Source organism: Anser anser (assembly GCF_964211835.1).
Source record: "Anser anser genome assembly, chromosome: 1".
NCBI classification, from domain to species: Eukaryota; Metazoa; Chordata; class Aves; order Anseriformes; family Anatidae; genus Anser; species Anser anser.
The window spans coordinates 36,092,882-36,120,288 of NC_139720.1; the positions used below are offsets into that span (position 1 = coordinate 36,092,882).

General features: G+C 42.7%; 1 protein-coding gene across 3 annotated transcripts in view; it reads right to left on the minus strand.

Moving 5' to 3' along the window:
* Positions 1-27,407, minus strand: part of PPM1H (protein phosphatase, Mg2+/Mn2+ dependent 1H) — a 139,220-nt gene that overhangs the window by 50,240 nt on the left and 61,573 nt on the right. For all 3 annotated transcript variants that reach the window (XM_083814478.1, XM_083814479.1, XM_083814480.1), the window contains exons 2-4: positions 26,471-26,636; positions 10,760-11,104; positions 3,421-3,533 (exon numbers count right to left, since the gene is read on the minus strand). In XM_083814478.1, the coding sequence (XP_083670604.1) occupies positions 3,421-3,533; positions 10,760-11,104; positions 26,471-26,636 (624 nt within the window). The remainder of the gene's footprint in view (positions 1-3,420; positions 3,534-10,759; positions 11,105-26,470; positions 26,637-27,407) is intronic.

The window sequence follows — 27,407 nt, forward strand, 5'->3', positions numbered from 1 at the left end:
AACAACATACTAATAAAGAACATAAAACTAAAAAGAACCGAGATTAACAAGGCGTGTTATGGCAGTTTAGAAGTAAAAGTCACTTTAGCAATATAAAACTGAACAATACTACTTAAAAGGATGAGTAGAGATTTACTACTCATTATTAAAAATAAAAAATAAAAAATCAGCTATTCAGAGAGTCCACAGCATATATATCAAATTGGTAAGCAAAGTACCAATGCTCACTAGAAAGGCACTACAGATCGGATAGCTGACTACAGCACTGTCAGTCCCTGCCTAAACAACCTTGCATGGACAATGTTAACCATTGAGAGGGGGAAAGAGAGAGGGAGGCATTAAAAAGCTTTGGCCAACATTCAGACATAAATTTTGACTGTACAAGTAGGTATATTTATGGCAGAGTTCAAGAATGATCAGCAAGCCATTAGAGAATGAAAGTGGCTCCCTCCAAGTTGTTTTTATCAGGCTCTGAAGACATCACCTCATTTTTAGTAGGGTTCTGGTATCATGTGCAGTTAACATATAATTATTACAGAACTGTGATTGCGTCGTTAGCAGAAGTTTAATTATATCATTGACATTAGTGATGCCATAACATCAAGCTCAACAATAGTTCATAACAAAACGTACAATTAGCACAATTTTTCTCCCTTTTACACCAACCAAAAGTGTTCAGCTTGGAGAAGCCTAATAGTCCCTACAGAAGTGAGCTAGGGCTGAACCTGAAAGGATTGCTGGCTGGTAATTTAGTAATATGGTAATTAAAGTCTTTTCATGATGTAATTACACATCAGCTACAAAAGGACAGCTGCTATACAACAGTGCCAGGGTACGTGGCATGAAATGATTAGATTTGAGAAGCTTTAGTGGTTAAACTGAATACCACAGACATAAGTCTGAGGTATAGCTGGCACCACATAGCACATTATTATTCAGGTCTCACACTTGGCGTTTCCTTAGTCTCATTGTGATAGTAACAGTTTGTTGTATGTACCTTGGTCCTGTGACAGCAGAAGCTGTTCAAAACCCACCTTTATAAACTTCTGCTGTTTTGAAATTGCCTGGAATTAGAAGACCAAACCCTCTTCTGGGCAGAAGCGGTACAAATGAGGTTTGCGTAAACTCAGAATGTTCATTTCTCACCCCTGCAGCATGAAATCTCCTCTCATAGACTAGTCTGTTGGAAATGTAGCTTGATTTATTTGCAGTTGTTTTTTTCTTCCAGTGTGGGAGTGGAGAAGGTAGGAGAATGAGGACTGAGAAGAGCACAAATGAATAGGTGAACTCAAGGAAACTAAAACTCCACTGAAGAACGGAGGGTTTTGGCATGTAGTTCCAAAAGCAAAAAGCACAAAGTCCCCTGTTTGGGGAAAAAAAAACAAAACCCACTCTTCTCCTCAAGAGTATATAAACATTTTGTTTAGTAGTTTCCTCATAATATTTATCGCTGCCCTCATTTGTATCTGTACAAAATACAAAGTTGACCACACAAGGCATGAGACAGCAAAAATGCACATATTTTTCCACTAACAAGAATAAGAGCTTGGCTGCAGACTGGGCTCTTAAAAATACAATAATGCACTGTGCACTCTGGCAGTAGGCAGACAAGCTCAGAACTGCTTTTCTAATCCTAAAATGTCATTTTAGAGATGATAAGCAACTTGGATGTTTCACAGACAACTGCAAACACTCTTTCTGAAGCATGGGAAGTAGTGGGAAAGATCAACCAGTCTCCTACGTTTTAAACCTTTTATTGAATATATTTTCTTCACCTAGGAAAATCTACAAACAGGCCCATTTGAAAATGACACTGGAACCACCTCAAGACGACCATCAATAGGAGTTTCTTCCCATGAGTACCAGGAGGTAAGAAAGGAACTGAGACTGCTCTCAGGGAGCGGAGGAAGAACCCTGGGGAACTGGAAGCAGCCCATCATTTAAGAATCAAGACCTCAGCTACTCAGAAGCAGGCCAGTTTTATACCACACAGTTAAGAGACAATACAGCAATTCAGCTAACTCGATGGAAGAGACTCAACTTTACTTCAATGGACAGAAGCATAGGAAAACATGATTATTTTCAATTTAATGGAAGAGAGCTAAAATGTAGTGCAGCTAATGGTTCTGATGAGCGGATAGGTGGTCTACTCAAATGTGTCTGCAGCCACCCTCTGTGAGGACTCATTTGCCGTTTGATGGGAAAAGGAGATTCAAATTTGGCACTTGTCAGAAGGAACCTGTTGAGCAATTTACAATTTTATTCAGCAAATTCATCATATTAAGAACAATCACCAACAAGAAAAGAATAGCAACTTTATGCACAATGGATTTGTCTTATCTCCGACACATTTTAAAGCAGCCAGAGGCAATAAAAAACATATTTGGTTTGTTACAGAACACTTTGCTCTTGAGTGTTGTCTCTGTAAATACATGGCTGTACACAGAAAAAGCAGGAACTGTCAGCACTCAAAACTCAAAAAACATGAATGCGTAACTGTAGCAGTCTTCATCAGAAGACATGACTCAGTACCTGCACAGACTTTAGTTATTCAGCTGCTAACTAGCTGGACCCAACTGCAGACTGTGTCCTGTGGAGAACTACTCTCCCTGGCCTGCTTGTGGAGAGCGCTGCCAGAAGAAATATGTGAAGGTCTGAAGTCTTGCAAGAACAGCCATTTTCTCTCTGGCAGTGGTATGGCCACAGAACAATAGAGAGGGAAAGTATGCTTCTAGTTTTAGCTGAGTTAGAAGACAAAGCAGCAGCTTTTCATTCACGAGATTTAAAGCATCCAACTTATAACTAAAACAAAGCGACAACTCTTGAACTACAGCATTCAGTTCTGAGAAATGGGCGAGTACACAAGTCAGAAGAGGCTATGGTAAAAAAACAGCGATAGCCCCTCTCCCTCCCCTCCTCTTCCACTGAAGGACTAGAAGCTATTTGTTTACAGGTGACTACCGTCAATTTTATCAAAATCTTGATAGATGAGATGGTGTCAGGTGGTTTGCTGAGGCTAGGCCTATGGACAGGGGCCACCAGACTTCCTATCGAACCAGTCAGCCCCACCAGCTGATCCAGATGCGGTCCCCCTTGTCAGTGTTCAACACACATTTCTAGTACACGTCCAACATCTGTTTCAATGGCTCTTTAGTGACTTTCTACTTCCCTGCAGCCATCACCTCATTCAGAAACAATAACAAGGAACTGAAAAAGAGTCAACCTACCTGAGTGCATCCACCACTCAGTTAGATACTGGAAGCCTGTCGCTGCCTTTCGCATTAATTATTGGGAGAACTGTCAAGAGTCCAGCCAAAAAACAGAATCCCCCTTGTGATAGCAGTTGCCACTAAAGAAATCAGTAATGCCAGATCTTGGGAGTTTGGAGGTGAAAGTTGGGGAGACATCACGCTCACTTACCTGCTATCACCAGCATTTGCCACGTACAGCTTCCCCAATAAATACACCACCACAAGGGCTGTGCAGCCACCAGAAATATTATACACGGTCCTCTCTCGTTCTATTTGCAAATCCTATGGGAGAAGAGAAGAAAAACGTATAAAGAGAGCACTGCAATTAATGTTTTGGAAAATGAAGACTCCTCTAAAAGATTACAGTCTTCTTTAAACTGCAAGTCCCTCTGGCTTTCTTTATGGTTACAGCTTTGGCCACATGGTCAGGGAAAAGAATGAGAAGTCCTGGACTAGCTACTACTTATACAAAGCTGAGAAAAAATCAGGACAGGAGACTGTAAAACATCACACATCAAGGAATAAATGGCAAGGCTGAGGGATGCAAGAGATTTTGCTATGGAAAAAAACACAATGGAGGCAAAGATAAATGTAACTTCACAACAGGTACCTGGTGGTATAATTGGAGAGCACTTTACATAGACAGCAAATAATTAATGAGACCTAGCTCTGACATGAATAACTACCTGCTCTCCAAACAGGAGGCTAGGGTTGTGGAGCTAACACCTTTACAAACAGCAGCAAAACACATTCATGCCACTGAGCTACCCTTCAGAAACACTGAAGGGAGGGATGCTAAACTTGTGAAGGGAAACAAACAAAAGGTCAATAAAACAGCATTTACTGAAAAATACCAGGCATTCACAGACTTGCAGGATGAACCATAGTATTTAAGGCTGTGTCTTATTTCACCACTATTATGAGGCCCTGGAAAGATTTAATTTATGCACATACACGGGTGCAAACGTAGGGAGGTAAGTACCTACCCAAGCAGTTTTTCCTGTGTTTAACTTCCAACTGATTCTGAGTTGAATAAATTATATACATTAATACATATAATATATATATATTATATTAATAGATGTGGAGGGCACAAGTCACACCTGTCTCTGACAGTCAGTCAAGCCCAGGAATATGCATTATCCCAAGAAAGACTGGAGATCGTGAAAAAAAAACAGGTAAACTAGCTACTTCCCAGTACTCCGTGAATCTTAAACAAAAATTGAATTGTATGCCAATGAACTCATTCTGCTGCCCCTTAGTTGGTCTTGTGGTAATAACCCAACATGTTACAAGCTACCCTCCTCTCCCAAGTCCAGAATCAAGCCCCATTTCAAACTGGTCTTTCTCTGTGATATTGGATTCAGACAGGGATCATCATTTAACGTGGCTGTTGCAAATACTGGCAGATCTTTCCAGCTAAACCCTGCCTACTTGTATGCATTTTTTATTATGAATATATTTGCCTCTGTGTGTGCTCTACTTCATTTTCATATTTGCACTGAGCAACAAACAGCTCAAATTGCCCACGCCTTGGGGTATGGGATTTAGAGCTTTATTTCAGAGCTAAATTTATCCAAAGAAAAGCACCACAACAAATGCTAGCCATGACAGCTGCAATTTGATTGAAAACCTGCAGCGCCGAAGCAGGCTGGGACCACTCTTTGTTTCCTACAAATTTCCGGAGAGGGAGGTGACCGGGGGCAGTGGCGGGGATGCTCGGCAGTGCTCGGCTGCTGTCCCGAGCGAGCTGGGCAGGGAGGGCTCCCATTTCTAACAGCGCCTGTCACAAATAATGCTATTCCTGGCGTGCAGGCAGCCCGATCCCATTTGTGCCATGGGGCGGGTGGCGGGGACAGCGAGAGATGTGCAGCGCTGCCCGACGAGGCCATCCTCCGCTGCGCAAGGGAACTGCACACTGCTTTCCTGCGGACAGCGGGTCTTGCTGCAGATCTTGCAAGTCCATTCGAGGATGGATTGTTGGGGGGGGGAAAGCTGTTGTTACTGAGTTGTTTGTTTGTTTTTTTTTGGTGGTGAGGACCAGGAGGAAAACACCTCAAAGCTAAAATCAAATCTTGCAGCGCCTTTGGTCACAGACATGGGCTGCTTGCGAATGCCACTTTATCTAATCTTGCCATAGAGAAGCTGATTTTTCCTCCCCATGGTTCCTATATGTTTTTAAATTAAGCTGAAAAGAACAGTTCAAAGGAAGCAGACGTTTCTAACCATCAAAATAATTTAAACTTACAAATACTACAGTGGATTTTCCAGGCACTGCCAGGAATTTTAAAATACCTTCATCTCTGCTGCTCAGGGTATCCTTTGAGACCTTGAAACAAAGTACAATTCCTCACCTGGCTTCAGCCCTGTCACACGTACACTTCACAAGTGCTAGAATACCTAAATTAAAATTTATTTCTTTCAATAAGCAGAACTCAGAAGCATTTATTATGGGAGAGAAGATGGATAATCCTTAGGGCCTCATTCACAGAGTTTCCTTGACTTAAACTAGATCTGTGTACTGAAGGTGAAGGTTTCCTACATATCAACAAAATTTGAGGGAAAAAGGTAAAACTAAATAAAGTCCACAACTGCCACTAACTCATTCTGATGTAGAGACATTGGCTTTTAATGAAATACTTTGTAACAGTGCTTCTTGGAAAGTAGTGCAGCACAAGGAGGGGCAGAAACTCAAGAACCCCCTGAAGCCTTTAGAGGTGTAAAGGGGCTCATTCCAGACAAAGCCCAAGTACATACAAAGCTTTCCTGACTTCCCACCTGGAGAAAGATTTCAGAGCAACTTTTTTTCTTTTTTTTTTTTCACCTCCCCTCTTTTCTGGAGGATGCAACTTATCTCTCTCTACACAGCAATCTGCTTGCTGGGGAAGAGCTGAGCAAAACTGAGCTGAACCAACTGATGCCTCGTTCAGTCCAAGGGGCAGCACGTGGCGCACTCTCAGACCCCGATGGAGCTGGGAAACTTCACTCACCAAGTAGAAAATGGATGTGAAGTGCAGGCTGGCAAACAAAGGATGAAGAAATAGAGGGCTCATTAGTAGCTGGGACAACACCTCTCTTTTAGCTGTGAAATTGTTTAAAATAAAGAGATTTCTGTATCCTGTGTTCAAAAGGCAATCTTTTAGTGCCAAGGAAGCAGATAATTTAATCTGTGCTCTGTTCTCCATTTTAGGGAGGGGAGCAGGTAGGAGCAGGGTGCCCCCGTGGTTGCCTCACACCTGGCCCCACCAAGTGACAGCGCACAGGGGAGGACGGAGCCAAGCCTGCAGAGGACACTGAAGTGCTGCGAGGCATGTTTCCAGAGCGGGTGATGAAGAACTGCGGTCACTGCTCCGCTGATTACAGAAGCAGCCTGAGGACGTAGTGTGAGCCCTGGGACAGACCATCACCGCTGCCTGGACCACCCAGGGGGTCATCCTAAGCGAAGGTGCGTCCTCAGCATGCTACAGCTCAGACCTGAGCTTCCCAGAGCAAAAGCACTGGTTCGTCATGCTACTTAACAATCTCTTCCAAAAAAAACAGGAAGATTATGCCATGAAGCCCGTATCATTCGCTCAGTCGGAGGCTCGCGGCGGCTTGCTCGTGCCACCTCGTGGAGACCTGGTGGAGGGGCTCGGGTGTCTGCGAGCACAGCGTGGGCCGGTGGTCTGGGGGTGCTGCGGGACCCCACCTTCTCCTTGCCCCTTCTTCCAGCAGCGTGTGTTGGACACAGCTGATGCAGGCTCGCACATGCAGGCTGCTGGCGTGCTGCAGAGGCGGGGGGAGAGGGTAAGAAAGCTGCAAACGCGGTGGTACGGAAAGCAAGCGCCAGCCGCATCTGGTGCCAAATTAAATTTGGCATCTTGAAAACAGAGGTAGGTAAACTCATCAAATCGCAGCACCAGAATTTCAGCTAGTCATTACACTGCAATAACTACTAACGAAACTGCTTGTCATCTACATACATCCTCACTGTAGGCCCTCCGGGACATTTATCTTGCTATGACAGCAAGGAGGTTTACTCCCTGTGCAAAGGCTACAAGGTGTCTGTTAAAGGATAAAAATAAAAACAAAAGACCACGTTTCAGAGGGCAAAAAATCAAAATTCACTCCTTAAATTGCTTTAGCTCTGTCAAAAAGGCACCAAAATGCCTGTAGCACTGCTGCAAGCTTCCTTACTTCTATTTTCTATTTCTATGTGGCGATTTAACCAGAGGATTTTTTTCCAAAAGAAAACCATACAACATATGCTGCTCTCAAGATTGATGCCATTTTCATTTGAAGCATTTTGTAAAAGCATCCCTCTAGATTTCATGTGAGTCAAATGAATTTCAATGAAGAAGAAAAAGCATGGACTTGGAAGCATGGACACAGAGAAAGAATGGACGCAAACATATACCTTCCGATAAATAATGCAGCCCAGTTCTGTGCCATTTTTTCCTGTCCAAAATTAAATAGGGTTCAGTGTGGAATACGTGCCTTCTCTCACAAGACTAAAATAGATAAAAAATTGCAGTCATACATACAAGGTTAAATTCAGGGAAGGGATTATAGTTTGATGCTTCTATCTAGAACTGAAGAGCACTTGCAAGTACCCTCCTGGTTCCTAAAACTGAATCTCTAAATGCACATCTCAACACCCAAGAGATGAAATTACAGGATTTGATTTACTACACCTTCAGAACTTGAGCTAATTTATTTCCACTTAACTGAAGTAACTGTGGTCACTGACAGTTACTGACATTGAGAATTATCATTATTATTATTACTATTTTAAACGGGACAGTAAATTATCAGAGAACACCCCACAGCAACTTGCTAAACTCAGTTTCAACACAGAGAACACCACCTAGAAGTACTTCAAAGAGTGGAAATCTTAATTGCTTAAATTTCCAAGTTAGGTGATGACTTAGCATGTAAGCTTAGCACTGTAGCAGCTTCCTACAGTGTTTTGGTGCACGTAGCTGTAAGACAAACACTGTCCAAAAGAAAATCACACCTGACAAAGGAAAATAATTTTTAAAAGCCATCTGATAGGAATAAATTGCATTTTGTTTGTCACTCAAGGCCGAAACAGGGAGAGCTTAACTAGAATTCAAAAGGACGTCAGGGAAAAAAGTAATGGCATGCAGAAAAAATCTCCCAGGAAAAGGGGACAAAACCCTCATTAAATAAACCTGTTAGGCTGGACTGTTACTTAATAAAAAAATAAAAATAAAAAGGAACCAGATCTACCCAGCATTTTCACCGGGTTCAAAGGGTTCCTTTGCAGTGCTAGGTCTTTCAGGAAACAACACCGAGAGGTCTGCCTACGTGTCCAGGAACATGAGCTTTCCCCAAGTGCCAGGTAAAATGATACACCCTGCTGGCACTGAACCCTTGGAAATGATGCAAGTCTCCGCTGTGCTGAACTAATTCAACAACATCCACGATGTTCCAATACAAAACAGGACCAGATAAACAATGTACTGTGGAGGAGAGGCCCAAAGCCTGCTAGGAGTATAAACTAGCAGAAAGTTAGAGAGAAGTGGGATTAAGACAAATCATTGCAGGCACAGCTGAGACTCAGGAGTACTGACCGTATGAACTGCTCCCCTACACAGACGTTTGTGCAAAAGAAAATGGTCCTTTGCCTAAACCAATTATGATCACAAGACACCACCTAGAGTTTAAAGTAGATATAATTATCTAATGCTTTTCTTAGTCTGACTTTTTAATAAGGCTTCCTTTTAAAGTAAAAGATAATGCCAGGATTGTATTGCATTGTGATAGCCACAGTTGGAGTCAAAGTAAAAGTGGGAATTAAGGTACCTGACCTGTAGCATATGACCAAAGGCACAGGGAGGAAAACGAGATACTCTGGACTTTAGTTTAGAAAAAGGGAGGACAGATTACTATGGTCTGTACATGGAACACCCAGCCATCACATCTGTAATAAGTTATCCACGGTTTCTACATTTCTACTGTACTACAGCTTTTCCACTGCTCAAGGAAAAATGCTGTAAGAAAAATCCCTGGCCACACACTAGGGTAGCATCATCTCTTCCCTCCTTTCTCAACAAAGAAGGGAGCAATCTAGTCCCTCTTTCTGAAGGGGACATGGTAAACTGGCAGGAGATTTTCACGTCTTCTGCTTTCCTTTCAGCTAGCAGAAACTTAGCCCAGTAACTGCAGTGCGCTCATCTGCTCACATGCCACGCACTGTTTGACACCTGAACTTTGGCTGTGGGTCTTACTCCTGCACATACCCACCTAAAAGTTGGATGATGCTGTCGAGACGCAGTTGGTGGATATGTTTCCCTGCACATCCTTGGGAAAAAAGGGCAATCCAGCAAGATAACTGCCATTCAGAATTCAAAGTGAAACACCACTTTGTAGTAACAACTGCAGTCTCTAATTAGATGCATGTACTAAACAAAATTCACATATGTCAGGAAAAGCTATGATTGAATCCTGCCTTTGTACTTCTTTCCAGACAACAAATAAAACCTCTGGGAAATGCTCATTAGTTCAAAAACCTTCTGCTCAAAAAAGAGGCAGAGAGAGAGAGAGAGAGAAAGAAGACATCTCCCAAGACCTTATCCCACGTGTACTTGCTGGCAGACCAAGCCTTTACTCTGCCTGACAGGAATTATTTTTAAGACCGTGAAGAACTGAAGGGGAAAGTGCATAGCAGTTATATCAATTACAAAAGCTCAAAGAGAAAACACAGCCTTCCATGGGGAAATTGGAGGATATTCTGTTTGCACAGGGTCATGATTTCTTCTCAGATATCGTTGCTGTACACAAGTCAAAGTGAGTGGTAAGAACATACTTCATGCCCCCCTCACCCACTCCCAACCAACGTCACCCAAGAACTGCAGGCACTCTCCCCACAGACACTGCCTTATGAGCAACCCCAATGAACTGCAGGTCATTAGATCAAGGAAGCTGGCTTTCATCCATGTCCTTGATGTGATTTTAGGACTCATTTTTGTGCAGTTGTGGGCGATAAAAACAAGTGTCTGCAGTGCAAGGGATGCTGAGGTGCCTTCGCTGCTGCTCCCATAGGGCAATGAGGCTTTCCAAGGCGTGTGTCCATATGTGTAGCCTGATGGCAATGGCCAATTCTGAATGTGCTACTACGAGGCAATGCTAATTTTTAAGATTAAAAAGGAAAAAAAAAAAAAGAGGAAAAGATGAAAGAAAGAACAACAAACTTCTCAGAGTCTTTCTAGCAGAGTAGACCACTAACGATGTGGTCATGGCGCTACCCGGGATTTAGGATGTTGCTCCTGTTTGACTGCTAGCAAGCCTGGCGGCAGCTTTGACAAAGGGAGATAAACAGTTCCCTGCCTCACAGAGACATAACAGCTAAACTCTTGAGGCTCTTAAATACCATCTATGTATGGACAGAATTATTTAAGTAGGGAAAAAAAAATGAAAAAAAATCCCTTAAAGTTCATTTTGTCCAGGCCATGTGGCTCACTGATGTATGCAATGAGAACTTCAACACCCAAAGACACACGTACCATTTCCTTGAATGCACTTTCTATAGCCCCAATAACCAGGCACTCATGTGGGATCTTCTTCTCGGTGAAGAAGCGTGTTGGAGGGGTGCTGGGTGAGCCCGGGGCCCCCACGCCGCCACGCAGGGAGGCCGCCCGTGTCAGTGTCCTGCTGTTGGTGGCCGGGTTGTCAGGCTCCTCTCCCAGGCAGGTGGGGGGGAGGACGGCTGTGTTCCTCAGGATGTCCACGATCTCCTGCAGCTGTTCCAGGATATGGTGCTGCAGCAGTTTGGAAGCGACCACCGCTGCTCCTGACCCAGCATGTCCATCGAACAGGGACCAGTAGTACAGGCTGATCCCATCTGTGTCCTGGGGAGATGGGAGGGGAAAAAAAGAAAGGAAAAGAGACAGTCACCGTCATGCAACCACAAGTTAGATAAGTGACGGAGCAGCCAGTGGCACAGCTGCAGCACGTAAAACGCAGGTCACTTTCCTAGAAGTGATCTTTCTACTGAAAAGGAAATAATCCAGCGTGTTAGTACAACTCTTGCAGGGAAGAGACATGTATTTTTGCCTATTTTTTAACCTCCGCAAAAAATACTAACAAAAAGGTTGAGCTTGCAATCTTTTTGTACCTTACAGTCATCACAGAATGCCTTGACAAACACAGCTACCTCTGTGAGACTGCCTTCATCTCCTAATGACTGTGCAGAGGAGAAGTACTGAAGAGTCACATCTTTGATATATGATGTACCACTGTGCCTAGCTAGTGCCACGGTGTGACCCCTACCTTCGTGACTGGCAGGTAAGGCCCACCCATGCTGACAGAGGGGACAGCTCAGGCTTTTCCTGTCTGTGTCAGAATTGGATCCGGCACAGAGGTCCTCAAGGATGGTGGATGCAACTAGATCCAGCTGCACTCTTCCTGTACTAGCGTACACATTCACTGCCTAAATATTCCCAGTCCCCCAAAAAGTTTCTTGTACAGTAGTGGAGTTACACGTCCCCTGATCAGAAGAGCTATGGCAAATGTTTCAGGATGGCTCTCAGCATGATAGCACACTTTTAGATCTCACATCTTACCTCAGTTCCTAGCAGGCTGGTCAACACAGTTGTTCTCATACAGGCAGAGAAAGTATCTAAAAAAGTAATTTTTTCTATACGTTACTAAGAATAAGGTGTATGTGGTAATGTAATATATTTGTTCAGCAGTTTTTGATCAATGATATGATTCTAAAATATTTCTTCACTTCTGCTCTACACAGTCTCCTTCTGATGGGTGTAAGTCATCTCCGCTCTTGCTCTGATTTGAACAGAAACCACGTTCTCGTGGTGGTGTTCAGTATCGCTAAGATAGGGCCCATTAACCCAGGCCTCAGGGTAGACCAAGTTCTCAGCAGCACAAGCTCAGATCTGCCTGAAAAAGCACTAAGGAGTCATACCCTAGATAACCCCAACTCTTCTGGAAAATTCACCTCAACATCCTCAGTGAAACGTTTAAGGACTAACAATACCTGTCTTTGCATGATAGCATATTTGGCAGCAGCCTCAGGAAAGAGTATTTCCAGTCTCTTTCCCCCTCTGTTTCTTCTTAATCCTGCACCTTTTCTCAGCTTTACTGAAAAAAACTGTTCGTGGGGCTGCCTTGCAAGCCAGAAGAGAGTGGGCTAATAAAGATTTTGAAATAAATGATTTTGCAAGGGACATGAATCAGGCAATTCTGTTGCAAAACACCAACTACTACAAAAGCATAACCTATATCTCAAAGCAGTCAAATAACTTCAAAATTATGTCTGAACTTTGTGCTAACTATGGTCTAGTTTAGGATCGCAGACATCCTAGCGATAGCTCCACAGCTAAAATGCATATTTATTTCATTCACCCAAAACTGCTCCCTTACACAGCAGATCAGCATATGGTCTAGACACCACCTGAATCCTGTTACCCCATGTGCCAAAAGCACTGCTTATCTCAAAGTTGTGCACAGGGTTGTGAACCACAGCTCCTTTTACTTTTTGCTGTTCCAGCAGCTCCAAAAAGGTGCCAAACACTGGCAGTAGGGCAGAGAAAACAGGTTGGATTACAAACGCCATAAACTATCATTCACAAATCCAAAAGTAAATATTCATTGCTGACCTGAGTTACAAAATCTGAAACTTAATGCAAAATGTCTCATTTGGCAACATGTATCTAGACAATCACTACAAGTTCATGCTGTTCAAAGTTGTGGAAAAATTGCCTAAGGTGACTTGAAAATTAAACCGATATTCACGTTTTAACAAAAAGGTACAGCACTGAAGAAGCTTCCAGGGCGCAGTGTAGCTGTGCTAACAAAATGTTCCCTAGGCTCCCAGCCTTAGATGCTATTGCACCGGGGGAACCTGGTGTGCTGACTCTAAGGAACAGCACGGAGTGTGGAGCGGTGTGGAGACACCGCGGCTGGGCTCTGTGACCAGCTGGGGACTCCATTGTTCTTGTGCACACCGAGACCGACCAGCTGCCCTGAGCCAACCACCTGCCATGGTTTTGACAAAATGCTGTACTCTAGTGAACTTTGCTCATTATAATATCATTATAATGCCAAAACACACCTCCATCCCAAAAGCCACCCACCTCCAAGGTGCGACCACCCCTCATGGAGCACGCGCTCTGAATTTCTCGCAGCCTATTCCTTTAAACAAAAGCCAGAAAACTTTGCACCAATCGTATCTGAGACATGCATGACCAGAGTCACTCAAGCTCCACCTAAAAGATAGAAAATAATATAAATTGGCTTAAGAGAGAGGGGATGTAAGGGAAGATACCATCACGAAGGATACCTTCTGACTTCTGGGATCAGTCGACAGGCTGGACCTCTCTTCCTCCCCCCCACTGGGACACCTCTGGGTAAGATCTGAACACTTGGTCACACCAAGTCCTGCCCCCCCGGGAAACTCAGAAATCTCTATAGGGGCTTTGTGCCTTTTAACGCATTAATAGCCAGCCCGTGTTACTCATACTTCTGGCATTTGAGTGTGCTTTGCAGACAGTGAATTTATCACCAGCAAGCCAAAGAACCTGTGTACCTGTTGCTGCAATAAACTGCACTAGATTGCCTTGAACCTAGCCGTGACAGTTCTCATTGAACGTGACCAAACTCTTTAAGTGTGGCTGTGGCGGTTCGTGGAACGTGACTCGAGTGAGGGTGTGCTGCGTTACGTGTGAGTCTGTCATCGGGGTAGCTCGGTACCCTAATGCAGCCGGACTTGTAAGGACTAACAGGTCACCCCTTTAACGCAACAGAAAAATTGCCATAATCGGCAGGATCGCCATGTATAAACTGCTGCAAAAATACAACTGTGCCCCTTCCCAGGTTGCGAGGGAGTGGGCTCAAAATTTTTGGAAAGGTGGAGAGAAATTGGTAGAAAGCATTAAGCAGTGCCAGGCTGCACAAAAGATCAGAGTGGGAAAAGTTAAAGGTGCAATTTGTGCGGTGTTAGGAAACTGTTTGTCTTCTGCTCAGCAAGGAGCTAAGGAAACTCCTGCTCCCAAACTAATTTCTGATGTGGAATACACGGCTTTGAAATCAGAAAATGAGGCGTTAAAGTCATCATTGGCCTTTGAAAGGGAGATGGGAAAAACATTAGAAATCAGTGTGGATAAACTTTTGAATGAGAATAATAAACTTTTGAATGAGAATAGTCATCTTAAACAATTACTGAAGAAGTATAATCACCTGTTAAATAAAATAAAGTCTTCTGCTCTAGTTAAGCAGGTTCATAGATTAATGCATAGTGCAGACCCTGAAAGCTGGAATGGTGATATTTGGTTTGACAGTGATGATGAGGTCAAAAAGACTGCCAATTCTGAACCTCAGTCGATTTCCTTGAGACCTTTGGTTAAAACTGAGACCACTGTTAATGATGGAGATGAGATCCGCACTACAGTGCGAACAATCCCATGGTCACCAGCAGAGCTGATAAAAATACAGGAGAAGTTCTCAAGGCGGTCAGGAGAATCAGAAGTCAAGTACGTGTGGCGAGTTTCTCTTGAAGGAGGAGATCAAATTATGTTGAGTGAGGAAGAAGCAGGAGGCTTTTGGGGACCAGGAGTATTTTTAACCACCACACCAGGAGACCATAATTACTCCTTAACTGCACGAGCTGCATACTGGGCAGGTCGTATAGATCCCCAGGAGAGAGGGGAACCACTGGAAATTAGAGCCACAAGCTATGCTGACGTGGCTATCGCAGTACAGAAAGCAGCCTGCATTCAGGCGATATATGAAAGAGATGAATTTAGGAAATCCCCGATGTTGGCTCCTATCAACCCAGCTCGATTAACCCCTCTCATCCGTGGACTCCCTGATTGTCTTAAGATGTTTGTAGCAAATACCCAGGGTCGCATACAAGCTGCTCACAGGGATGGTGATCGTGGTCGTAGGCGAAATCCGTACTCCCCCATTCCTACCTGGAGTGAATTTGTACAAGATATAGATAAGTATGCACGCCGAATGGGCTGGATTAGTTTGTCCCGTACTAAGCCCCCAGATTACTCCTGGCGAGCACGCCAAATCCACACTCAAAACCCCAAATACCCCAACTTTCAAGAGACATTCAAACATCATAAAGAACGGGCTGAGTTGTGGCGTAAGGCCATAGCTTTGGGTGTACCCCGACCAATTTTGCGTTGTATCCCTACGGAGAATCTCCGTACATTAGTCCGATCTCTGGTTAAGAAAAATATTCCCAGTGGGGAGAGCTGCCTAACTGGAAAGCCCCCAGCCCATAAGGAAAGCACACCTCCTGTGCCAAGCCCAACTGACAAGGCAGAGTATCAGCAAAAAAACTCCTGTCCCCGGGGAGGGCAGCAAGCCACCCTGCTTGGCGGGCATTAGTAATTTAATGGCTCTCTGCTGAATACTCTGACCCTACCATTGCCTTCCCGTTGGACCCCCAAAATATTGGTAACCTTTCTCCTTGATACCCAAGCCCAAATGTCGGTAATTACCCATGAGACAGCACAAACCCTGGGCATAAGACCTGGTCAACGCAGGGTTAAATTCACAGGAATCGATGGTGTGGAAAAACAATGCCCCACCGCAAAAAAATTCACTCTGGCTGCCAGAGGAACAAAAATTAACCAGGGCAGAAGTGTTAGTCGGTTCTGCATACACTAATATAGATTGTTCAGGAAAAGTACACCAGATTCGCACCTGGTGGATTTCACCCTCTTTCTAACCCTGCCGGTTGAATACAACCGAGCATGTTTTCTTTCCTTTTGTGTTCACAGGAATCCCGTGTGAATTGCGTGTGGACAGCTGGAGAATGACAAATCAGCAGTTTGGATTGATAATGCTATGCTTTACCCTGACCTTAATGCAATCCCCTCTGGTTCATAACCAAAAAGACCCAGAACGACCGTGGTCCCAAGCCCATGCTAAATACACTGGATTATGGGAACACATGCCATCAGGGAAAACTTAAACTTAGCTACTGTGGTTGTGCATGGAGCTGAGGTGTTTCACCGTGACATCTCATAATGACCCTTGGACCATGCATTGTCACAATATAGTGCAAGTGTTGGAACATTGCAACTCTTTAACCTAGCTGGTCTCTAAAAAGGATAGAGCTATAACTGTGCATTAATATCTCAGAAATCAACTCAAAATGTACCACCTTTTTGAGAACTGCCTATACTGGATGGTTAGCATGGTTACATGAACGTTCTCTGAAAAAATCTCGGTGCACGCCACCAGATGTAACTGGGTTATTTGGAACAGGATTAGGTATATTAAATAGCATTGATGCTGAGGTCCTAATGAGCTGAATAACTGCTACTACAGACGACCTAAGGAAATTGGAATGTATCCTTATTGGCCTTAGGAGCACGTCAACGGCTTCTATCAGACATTTTACCCCATTGGGAACAAACTGAAGAAAATGATCATCAATTAATTGTAAACACCCTTGGGAAAACCCAAGGTAATACTTCCCTTGCCTTGAGCTGCATCCAAGCACAGTTATGAATACAGTCTGTAGCAGCAGCTATTATTAGAGAGGGAGAAGGAAGAACCTTACCCACTAAAATCTGAAAATTGATTTGGGATAATGCTTCAGAATTTGAAAAGGAGTTTCAAGCATGGTGGCAATTAGTCAACTTTACCCATTATGCAGAAAGTGATAAAATATTGCCTTAATAAGCAATGCCACAGTATACAATGTATATCCAATCATTGCATTAGGACTCAATCATAATGGAACTATACTTTATTCTAAGGAACATAAAGTATGGGCCCATCAAAAGGGAGGAAAGTGGCAAACAACTGATGTAAATGCATGTATTGTGCATGACCAAAAAGGCTTCATTTTTGAAAGTAACACGCTTGAAGCCCAAGACATTTGTTCTTGACACTGAACAAAACATTTGTCACTTTGAGATACATCCTAATGAAACCCTTGAAACTATTTGTATATATTGGGATAGGCTGTGTTTGCACGAGAACCCATTGTGATTCTACAGTCATAGATAATATTACTGTAAGTACAAGTAATGACTCCAATGTTCGTGTTTGTAACTTTACCAAGATTCTAGGATGTGATTTTAGTTACTCAGCTCCTGTCATCTCTTACCAACTTATTACATCCAATTATACTCTACTTCATGATCTGCTGTCTACTCCTATTGGAATGAACCTTACACTGGTGAAGAAATTACTGTTACATGAAGCTTTGAAGCAGCTGATGAAACGAGTTTGAGAAAATGGACAAAGGACTCTGATTATTGTCCATCATGATATAGAAGAAATACATCGAGTGATGAAAAGAGTAAAGAAAAATGTAAAACACCGCTGGTGGGACACTTTGTTTGGATGGTTGCCAACTGACACAGGAATCTTCAACAAGATGCTTCACTCTGTTGTTGTTTTGTTAATACTCACTGCATTATGTTTTATACTAACAATTAGTTTGTATGTTAAACTTTGGATTATGATACCTATGAGACATATATATACTCGATAATCCTCACCACAAGAACATACGTGATACACCCGATACATTCCAAATGTCGTGAAGCTTGAGTGACTGTAGTCATGGGGTGGATTATGTGGAATAATTGCCTAAGGTGACTTGAAAATTAAACTGATATTCACATTTTAACAAAAAGGTACAGCACTGAAGAAGCTTCCAGGGCGCAGTGTAGCTGTGCTAACAAAATGTTCCCTAGGCTCCCAACCTTAGATGCCATCTCACTGGGGGAACCTGGTGTGCTGACTCTAAGGAACAGCACGGAGTGTGGAGCGGTGTGGAGACACCGCGGCTGGGCTCTGTGACCAGCTGGGGACTCCATTGTTCTTGTGCACACCGAGACCGATCAGCTGCACGTTTGCTGCCCTGAGCCAACCACCTGCCATGGTTTTGGACAAAATGCTGTACTCTAGTGAACTTTGCTCATTATAATATCATTATAATGCCAAAACACACCTCCATCCCAAAAGCCACCCACCTCCAAGGTGCGACCACCCCTCATGGAGCACGCGCTCTGAATTTCTCGCAGCCTATTCCTTTAAACAAAAGCCAGAAAACTTTGCACCAATTGTATCCGAGACATGCATGACTAGAGTCACTCAAGCTCCACCTAAAAGATAGAAAATAATATAAATTGGCTTAAGAGAGAGGGAATGGGAGGGAAGATATCATCGTGACTTCTGGGATCAGTTGATGGGCTGAATCTCTCTTCCCTCCCCACTGGGACACCTCTGGGTAAGATTTGAACACTTGGTCACACCAAGTCCTGCCTCCCCAGGAAACTCAGAAATCTCTATAGGGGCTTTGTGCCTTTTAACGCATTAATAGCCAGCCTGTGTTACTCGTACTTCTGGCATTTGAGTGTGCTTTGCAGACAGTGAATTTATCACCAGCAAGCCAAAGAACCTGTGTACCTGTTGCTGCAATAAACTGCACTAGATTGCCTTGAACCTAGCCGTGACAGTTCTCATTGAACGTGACCAAACTCTTTAAGTGTGGCTGTGGCGGTTCGTGGAACGTGACTCGAGTGAGGGTGTGCTGCGTTACGTGTGAGTCTGTCATCGGGGTAGCTCGGTACCCTAACGCGGCCGGACACATAACAGCTATATGGTCACCCCTTGAATGCAACAGAAGTGCAAAAAGTTCGTTGCTGAATAAACACTATTACTTAAAACCCTATTTGAAATGCACTTTCAGAAGTCTCAATTATAAATATTACCATTTTATTATTATTATTTAAGCTTATGGCATTGTTGCTCTATGTATAGAGTATCAACTGCATGTAGTAAAGTTCAAAAGTATCCTTAACCACTGCATCAATAATATAGTCCCCTATACAAGGGAGCTCCTCCAAGCCTGACTTCTACCAAGAAAAGGAATTCAGCAACCTATTGTGCACACTGTTCATTTCATTATTGAAATGCTGAGAAATGGGAGGATTGTCTCGCAGTACTGGATTACTCACCACAGTAAGTATCATACAGGAAACATCCTATAGTTGTAGGGGAAAAAAAACAAGTGCACACAGCTCTGAATGCAGCTCTGTATCCAGTCCCACCCACTTGCCTAGTCTGGTAAATTCACCAAAAACATTATATGAATTTTTACCCCCGAGGGCATGTCTGGCAGTTGTGCCAGCTCACTCTTGGCTCAGAATCACTCAAAGTCCACACAACTCCTGGCTGTAAAGTTCTGCACTAAGCCATTTTTAACAGATAACAGGATTACTGACCAAAGAATCTGTTTGCAAAAATAGTTTGCTATTCATGCAAAATGTGAAGTAGTTTGCCAGCAGAGACAAGTGTCCCAAATTGGTAGTATTTCAGCTAGAAACTGAAACCATTTATTCAGAATGGCAACACTGCCTCCTGGGAGTTGGAGATCAAGTTGCTTCTGCTCCCATTCCTCTCTTAGGGTTTGGTTCCCTGGCCAAAATCCCTCTCTTATGATGGACCATGGATAATGCTTCCACTGTTTATATCTTCATACCATTCATAAGGTGCAAGCCCTTCACAGATGTGCTGCCATTGGTGGTGAGGTTTGTGTGTGTACACATAAAGGCATTATATCTTGTCCTGTTTCAGCTAGGACAGAGTTAATTGTCCTCCTAGTAGCTGGTATGGTGCTGTGTTTTGGATTTAGGATGAGAATAATGTTGATATCACACTGATGTTTTAATTGTTGCAGAGCAGTGCTTACACTAAGCCAAGGACTTTTCGGCTTCTCGCTCTGTCCCGCCAGCGAGCAGGCTGGGGGTGCAGCAGGAGCTGGGAGGGGACAGACCCAGGACAGCTGACCCAAACTGGCCAAAGGGGTATTCCATACCATCTGACGTCATGCTAAACAATATATAGGGGTGGCTGGCCGGGGTGGGGGGCCGGCTGCTCGGGGATAGGCTGGGCATCGGTCAGCGGGTGGTGAGCAATTGCATTGTGCATCACTTGTTTCATACACATTATTATTAGTAGTACTATTATCATTATTATTTTCCTTTCTTTTCTGTCCTAATAAACTGTCTTTATCTCAACCCACAGGCTTCATTTTTTTTGATTCTCTCCCCCATCCCAGAGAGGGATTGGGGAGGGTGAGCAAACAGCTGTGTGGTGCTTGCCTGCTGGCCAGGTTAAACCACATCATATCTCGAACTCTATTTGAAACAGAAATATTTTACCTTCCACCTAGAGGATTTGAATTTTGATAGTACCCCCCACCCCAAACAATTTCTATCAGAAACCTACAATTAAGAGCTAGTCGCTAAAAATAAATTATTGAATCTTCCAAAGCAAGCCCCCAAAGTCTGTATTAGAGCCGTTCAGAAAATAAGGCAGAGCACAAAGTAATTCATTCTTTACTAACACAACAGTCATTTAGGATTAGCATTTACAAAGAGGTGTTCATACCAAGCTACTCTTTATCCCATTCCTGCTCTGCTTTCTCAGCTCAGTTCTTGTGGCTGCAATCACCTCACTTCATGTGCAAGGTTTCTGACAGTGCCCTTGCCATGCAATACACAGCAAATGGCCATGATGAGAGCAAAGCTGCCTCACCACCTGATTCGGGAGCAGAGCTAAAGGCTCTGTTGCTGGAAAAGACTAGTCAGAGCCAGTGCAGCTCTTTGTTTCACTGAGCAGTGGTGTCTTGAACAAGAAAACCTTCAAGGCAGAGAGAAGTTTCCAAGCAGGAATGTCCGAACACCAAATACCAGGACACAGATGGGAAACTTACTGTCATCCACTCACCTGCTCATGCCTTATGCCCCTTGTTCCTTGGTCTTCTGCACACTACTTTGTCATCCCTCACACTAGAGGGAAGAGAGTGCAAACCTGGAGCTCCTTTACCTCACCATCAACCTTGAACCTGCACTACAGTGAAGGTGGTAGATCAGAAACAATAACACACATTTTTGCAGCAGGGCTGAAAGACCCTGCTCCAAGAGATCACCTCTTGAGCTCTGCTCTAGCCAAAACCCTCATCTTCTCCAGAGGATGGGAAGTTTTCTTCCTCTTACCCACAGCTGTGCCAACCCTGCCACTGTAGCCTCTGGCATGCATGGGCCAGATGTGATGCTCCAGTACCTACTGGATACCAGACTCATGTCAGCTTAGCAGTAAAATAAGGTGTCAAAGACCATAAAGTTTTAAACAGATCTGAATGACAGGCCATGACAAAATATGAACCTGAAATGTTATCATTTGTTTCCCCTAAGCCACTGGGAAGCATGCGTTAGCACAGAAAAGCTCATGTGGGCCCCTGCTGCATTCTCAGGCTGTCATTGACCTGAACATGGCATGGTTATGTCAGCTCCGGTGGTTCCTGTGTACTTCACCTAACTTTAAAACAAGACAGTGTTGCTACCAGTTCAGCTAAGTTCAGACATCCATACTGCACATTTCTAAGACAGTTCCCTAGATTCCCCTTACAACCAGTGGAAGAAAAAAAAAAACCCTGCACTTTCAGACTATCCTCATCTTATTCCAAAGTGGACTTATTTCTTCCTATAGACTGTAGAAATAGCCTATATAACTGAGAGGTCTGTATTATAAAGTTATGGGAGATGACTACCACAACATTTCTCTTATACATATATTATAACTTTGATCTTATCTATCATATCTTTGTATGAGATGCTCTACTGCCTTAACTTCAGCTGGGATCTGCAGGCACTACTGTAACAAATATTAGTCTCCACAAACTTGTATATATTCCTGCAAAGTCTGATTAACTTCTGAACTAGCAAAAAGAATAGCCATTAATAACCTATTAGCTATCTAAATAAGGAAGCAGAAATGAACTCATTTTCTACCTCCCTGAGAATAAAAACAGCTCTGTTTGAAAAAACTGAATTATCCAAAACCCGTGCCAATTTGCCGAGAATTAAATATACAGTGCAAATAAGGCAGAAACTCAGAGAACAAACAAGAGCTGGCAGCCGGGACGGCCAGATGAGACAAAAGGCACAAGAAGATCCTCGCTTTTCTCCCACAGCTGAGATGCCTTCTGTAGCCACCATGCTACTATCCATTTTGGTGTGCATATGCAGGGCTGTTCTCCATCTCTCTCGTTCGGGGAGCTTGAACTTCCTTCCAACACAAAGGTATTATCATTCTTCAACGTCTCAGAGACATCCATTTCTGCTAGCTCTGGTGGTATTTTGTCTTTCAATCATGAATCTCCATTCATTCATTCAACTGGACAAAGCCCTCAATTGGGAGTATGATAAGTCAACACACCCTGATTTATTTTAGATTTTCCTTCGTTCAGATTTAACAGCATTCTAAATAGCTACAAGACACAACAGGAGAAAACAGATCCTTCACTGCGCTGACCTTACAATTCATTTCCAGTATGCACTAGGAAATTTAATAAGCTTCAGACTCCACATCTGCTGACCTTGCGCTCAGGCACATGCAACAGTCTCCTGGGTTTTGTAATTGTAAAACGTAATTAAGACATGCAAAGTTTTGGGTCAAGCAATGGATGAGAATTCATGACAGCAAATGTGTATAAATAACTGGAGGTTGGTTATAGTAAAAAGTGGGCAGCTTTAGAAATATATAGCAATCAATTTCAGACATATTTTTCAGGTAAGCTAGACAGTGGTCCTGCATTGTAAACCTTGAGAGATTTTTTATGCAACTAATTCCAAACAGACAGATGAATCACATTGCTATTCAAGAATTGTTCTGAAAAAAACAAAACAAAAACAAAAACAACCAACCACAGTCCACCCTACTACTATTGCACCAAATAAGAAGTACAGATACAAAATGCAATGGAGTAAGTCTTGGGTTCAAATAAAATCGGAATTGGGTGAGCAGCTGCCATCCCATCCACAGAAGAAAGCCTCCTCGTGGCACCGATGGTGTGTTCAGCTACATACGGTAGACAATCAGGCTTGCGTCATACAAAACAAGCACTCCTTCCCATCTTTGTGACACGGAGAAAAACTACAGCACTATTAATTATGTATTTCCATGGTACGATGACAATTAATAATGCATCACGTTAAGTCCTGCCACCTGACCGTCACTATGACAAGACCCTGGCATATGACTCCCATTTCACTCACTGATGGTCTCCAGCGCTCGCCACGGCAGTACCCCTGTTAGGGGGCACCTCAGCCACGTGGGTAGGCACTGCTGACTTACAGGTTGCCACAGGGCTGCCTGTCCAAAGACCATGTAGCAGTGGGGGAGCAGGACATATTTCCCTTGTGAGCCATGCTTTAAAATAAGCAAGAACCGAAAAAAAAATTTTTTTTTTCTTCCCTCCTTTGGACAAGTACTCAGTAAATCACTTCTCTCATCCCTTCTTTCCAAAGGAAATTTCTCCAAAATTTCTATGAAGTGCTTCACTACTCAGGTATGATTTCAGATCATGCATTACAGGAATGTCCCCAGAAGGCATTTACAGAATTCAGCCCCTGGCTTTCTTACTGAACACTTGCTGGGATGATATCACAACATTCACCGGAGTGTCTCAAGCATGTATTTCTGCATCCTTTTGATACAGAATAGTTGCATCCTCATCATGTTTAACACTGACTCAGATACTCTTTAAAAAAATACTTGCTTCCCATGCTAACAATGTTATGTGAGGGCAAAATACAATACTATATTTCATAGCATAAAAATACAAAAAAAATAGAAAAGTAAAAGTATAGTAATTATAGAAATAACATTATCATTATTTATAATCTTTTTTTTTTTTTTTTAATATTTTCAAGTAGCAAAAGATGTACCAAGGAAAAACATCCTATCAATTGCTAGTGTAAGACTGCCCTCTAGTAGAGATAACATTCTCCAGAAATATGCTGCCTGCTTTGGGAGAATATATTACAAATTTCTATTCACAAGCTGTGGTCTAATAACATGGTAGAATAGGTTTTACACAGCTAAATAATGAGTGCTACAGCACCTTCAAAGGTCACATAGTAAACAGGAAAATCTGTAGATAAGAACATACAAAAACCAGGATAAGTGGCATGGAAACAGTACTATACTGTACAGATCAGCTGGTTCTTCACTTCAGATGCTATGCACTCTTCTGGTCAAAATGTGTAAGAAATAAAAGAAAGTAAAAAGATTTGAAATAAAAAGGTTTCTCTCATGAAGCCTGAAAGGAAGTAGTTATTTATGCCAAAATGGAGATGAAAGGTACAGAATCAAAGTAGGAAATACACTAATAAAGAGAAGAAATTGGAGAAGTCTATGAGCTTTCTCATTACACAGGGCAACGGGATATTTGATAAGGCTAACAATCATTTAGTCTAAAATGAATAAAAAGAGCAGCTTTCAAAAATATGTACTCAGTTTATAGACCCTACCATTACGGTGCCATAACAGTATGATAACCATAATGTTAGATAACATCAGGGCTATTGAAGACATCTTTCCAATAATGAAATAAGTTTTATATTCCTGTATTTTGCATGCAATCTAAACATATTAAGTACTTAATGTTTGGACAAAAATACCTTGTGGGGAAACTGATTAACTGTGCAGTAAAATATATACAAACCTAGCATGCATTTTTACTCTCTTGGGAAGAAGCATCTGATACTACTCAAAACTGGAAGTTAACTGGACTTGCGAAGCATCACTGTGAACCTTTATGTTCCATGCATGCTCCCAAAATATGAAAACAGAGGCAAATTCAGTACAGCTACATCCACCCATGCCATGGATTCAGAGGTCCCTGATCTGGTTTCCCACAAGCTAGGCCTGGAACTTCAATGAGGTGCTAGAGCAGCGCTAGCATCCCTACACAGGTCAGGGTCTGCTCCAGGGTCCTTGTAGTGTGCTATGTGCATGACAGCAGTACCTTTGGTGTCAAACAAACCCATCACGTGAACCAAATACATTGTTGCTTATCTTTGTGTGGTTTACACGTGTATATGTACCGTAGTCAGACACTTGCTTCATTAAAAGCAATTAATGCATACAAAAATTAAATACACTCGTTGGAATCAAGTGTTTGTGTAGGTCAATAGCAGAGAGCTGCATGGTCTTTCTAGGACAGACAATTTTTTTTCTGAAGACAATTAAAAATTACTTTTTTGCCTTGCGTGTGTGTATGCAAAACTGATTAGTCTCAGATTAGGGCACAATTCTTTATCCTGGAGGGTGTAAATATGTACTTGGAAAAAAACATTATGACAGTCTGAATTCAATGGGGAATATCAGCACGCAGGAACTAGTACAGATGATTTTAGGAAAGATTTGAAAGAGGAAAGGACAAGACTGTTTGCAAACCTCAGTCTGAAGATTTTGCAGCAATAAGGAAGTATGAAACAGAGCAGGGGGAGCACGAGGTGAGGAGGGACACGGTGCAAGAGGAAGTTCTTGTTCCTCAGGACCTCAATGACCCCTGCAGTCATCAGGTGTTCACCAAGCCATGGGGTTTTGGGAAAGAAACTGAAGCAGGCTTCTAATTACTACATGGTTTAAAAACAAACAAATAAAAAAAGATGTTCTTATAGTCCAACAAAAGACTAATCAGTACTTAGGGAGAAGCTGTGCTCTCCCAACAGCAGAGAGACAGCATATCCACATTGTCTGGCTCCAACATCCAAAATTTAGGGAGTTTACATGTCTGAATCTAACACAGTATCAATCGTTGCTGGAGCCTGAGCCCATGCTAAAGAATGGATGAAATAAGACAGACGAAGAACAGAAGATGATTACCAACAAAGAAGTGCATGATGTACATCACTCTCCACAGAGAGGGCTGCAGTCCATGATCACTGAATTCAGGGTGCTAGAGGACCTTAACCTACCTACATAAACCAAGCTGGTAACACACAATCCTGTTTCAGTAAGAAGAACCCAAATAAAGTCCAACTCTTCATAAAATGGTGCAACCGTATAAACAATGATTCTGTTATGCTTGCAGTGACCTTCACTGGACAAGATAACCACAACCATTAAAGTCAGTATTTCATAGCAGTAAATTTCTCAGGATTATGTTTTCATAAATGAATTATAAAGGAAAATCCAAGGAGTACTCCCTTCTGCATATTTAAACTAATATGCAAGGAGCATTTTTCAGTGAAAAAAAAATCAAGTAGTAGAGCTAAGAAAAATTTAGTTAGGTGTTCTGCATTTACACAGAAATAATATCATGTAACTGGAAACACATGAAACAGTAAACACTTAGAGTTCTTCTTTCGGTGTCCTATCACCACATCCCTTTATTTTTATTTTGTACTTCACAGAAGTCTGCTTACCGAGTTGTCTTTCAGTTGGAGACCTTCTCCGTTCGGCAGTGACGACCTCCGTTTTGTTGAATTCTTGTTTGGTGTAGAATTCGCGCCTCCAGATTTCTTCTTGACAAACAGGACTTCACAGCTGGCTTGATCTTCATTGTGTGTACTCTTCCCTGCATTTATTACCCTAAAGGGAGAAAAAAATCAAAAAAGAAATTAAGGGACATAGTCCAAGTTAGTGAAGCACAGAAGCCTCCAACTGTATCTTATATATGACTCAACAGGTAGTATTGCAAATACCAACTGAATTACAATACCTGACTTTTGTATACACATACACCCACACACATGCATACTTGCTTGTTTCCATACACCTACATTTGGCATAACAAGCATTTCTCACAGAACTATATGAGTAAGAACCAATGGTATCACGAGCGTGTTTTACCCTTAGGCATGACACACTTTTCTTTACAGGGACTACCCGATGGTCATGTCTGACACCATTTATGCCTCCCTGTTGAAACAAGAGATCCCCAGTTGCTTTTCTACAGCAATCTCTGCGATGCTGAATAATGAATCTGTTGGCTGAGGGTGTGTATTTGGTCAAGTTCTGAATCTTGCACAAACAAAATACCTGCTATAAATCTAAGAGTTGTTAGCACTAAAGGTACAAAAGAGAGAGAGGAAAAAAAAGGAACTACTGTTGGTCTGTTTAAAGGACAAGACTTTGCCTTGTATTCCAACAGGCAAATTGCACCACGGCAACACAGAGATGCATGGTGAGACAATAACCAAGACACCATTTGTTTGAGGCGGCGTTTCCAGCACTAGACAACCAGTTTCACGTCAGGCACACAGTGTCTTGAAAAACAACTGCTGCCTCCCCAGAAAGCACAACAGCTTGAAGGCATATCATAACCCTGATGGCAAGCTGAAGACATACGTGAATTCTTGA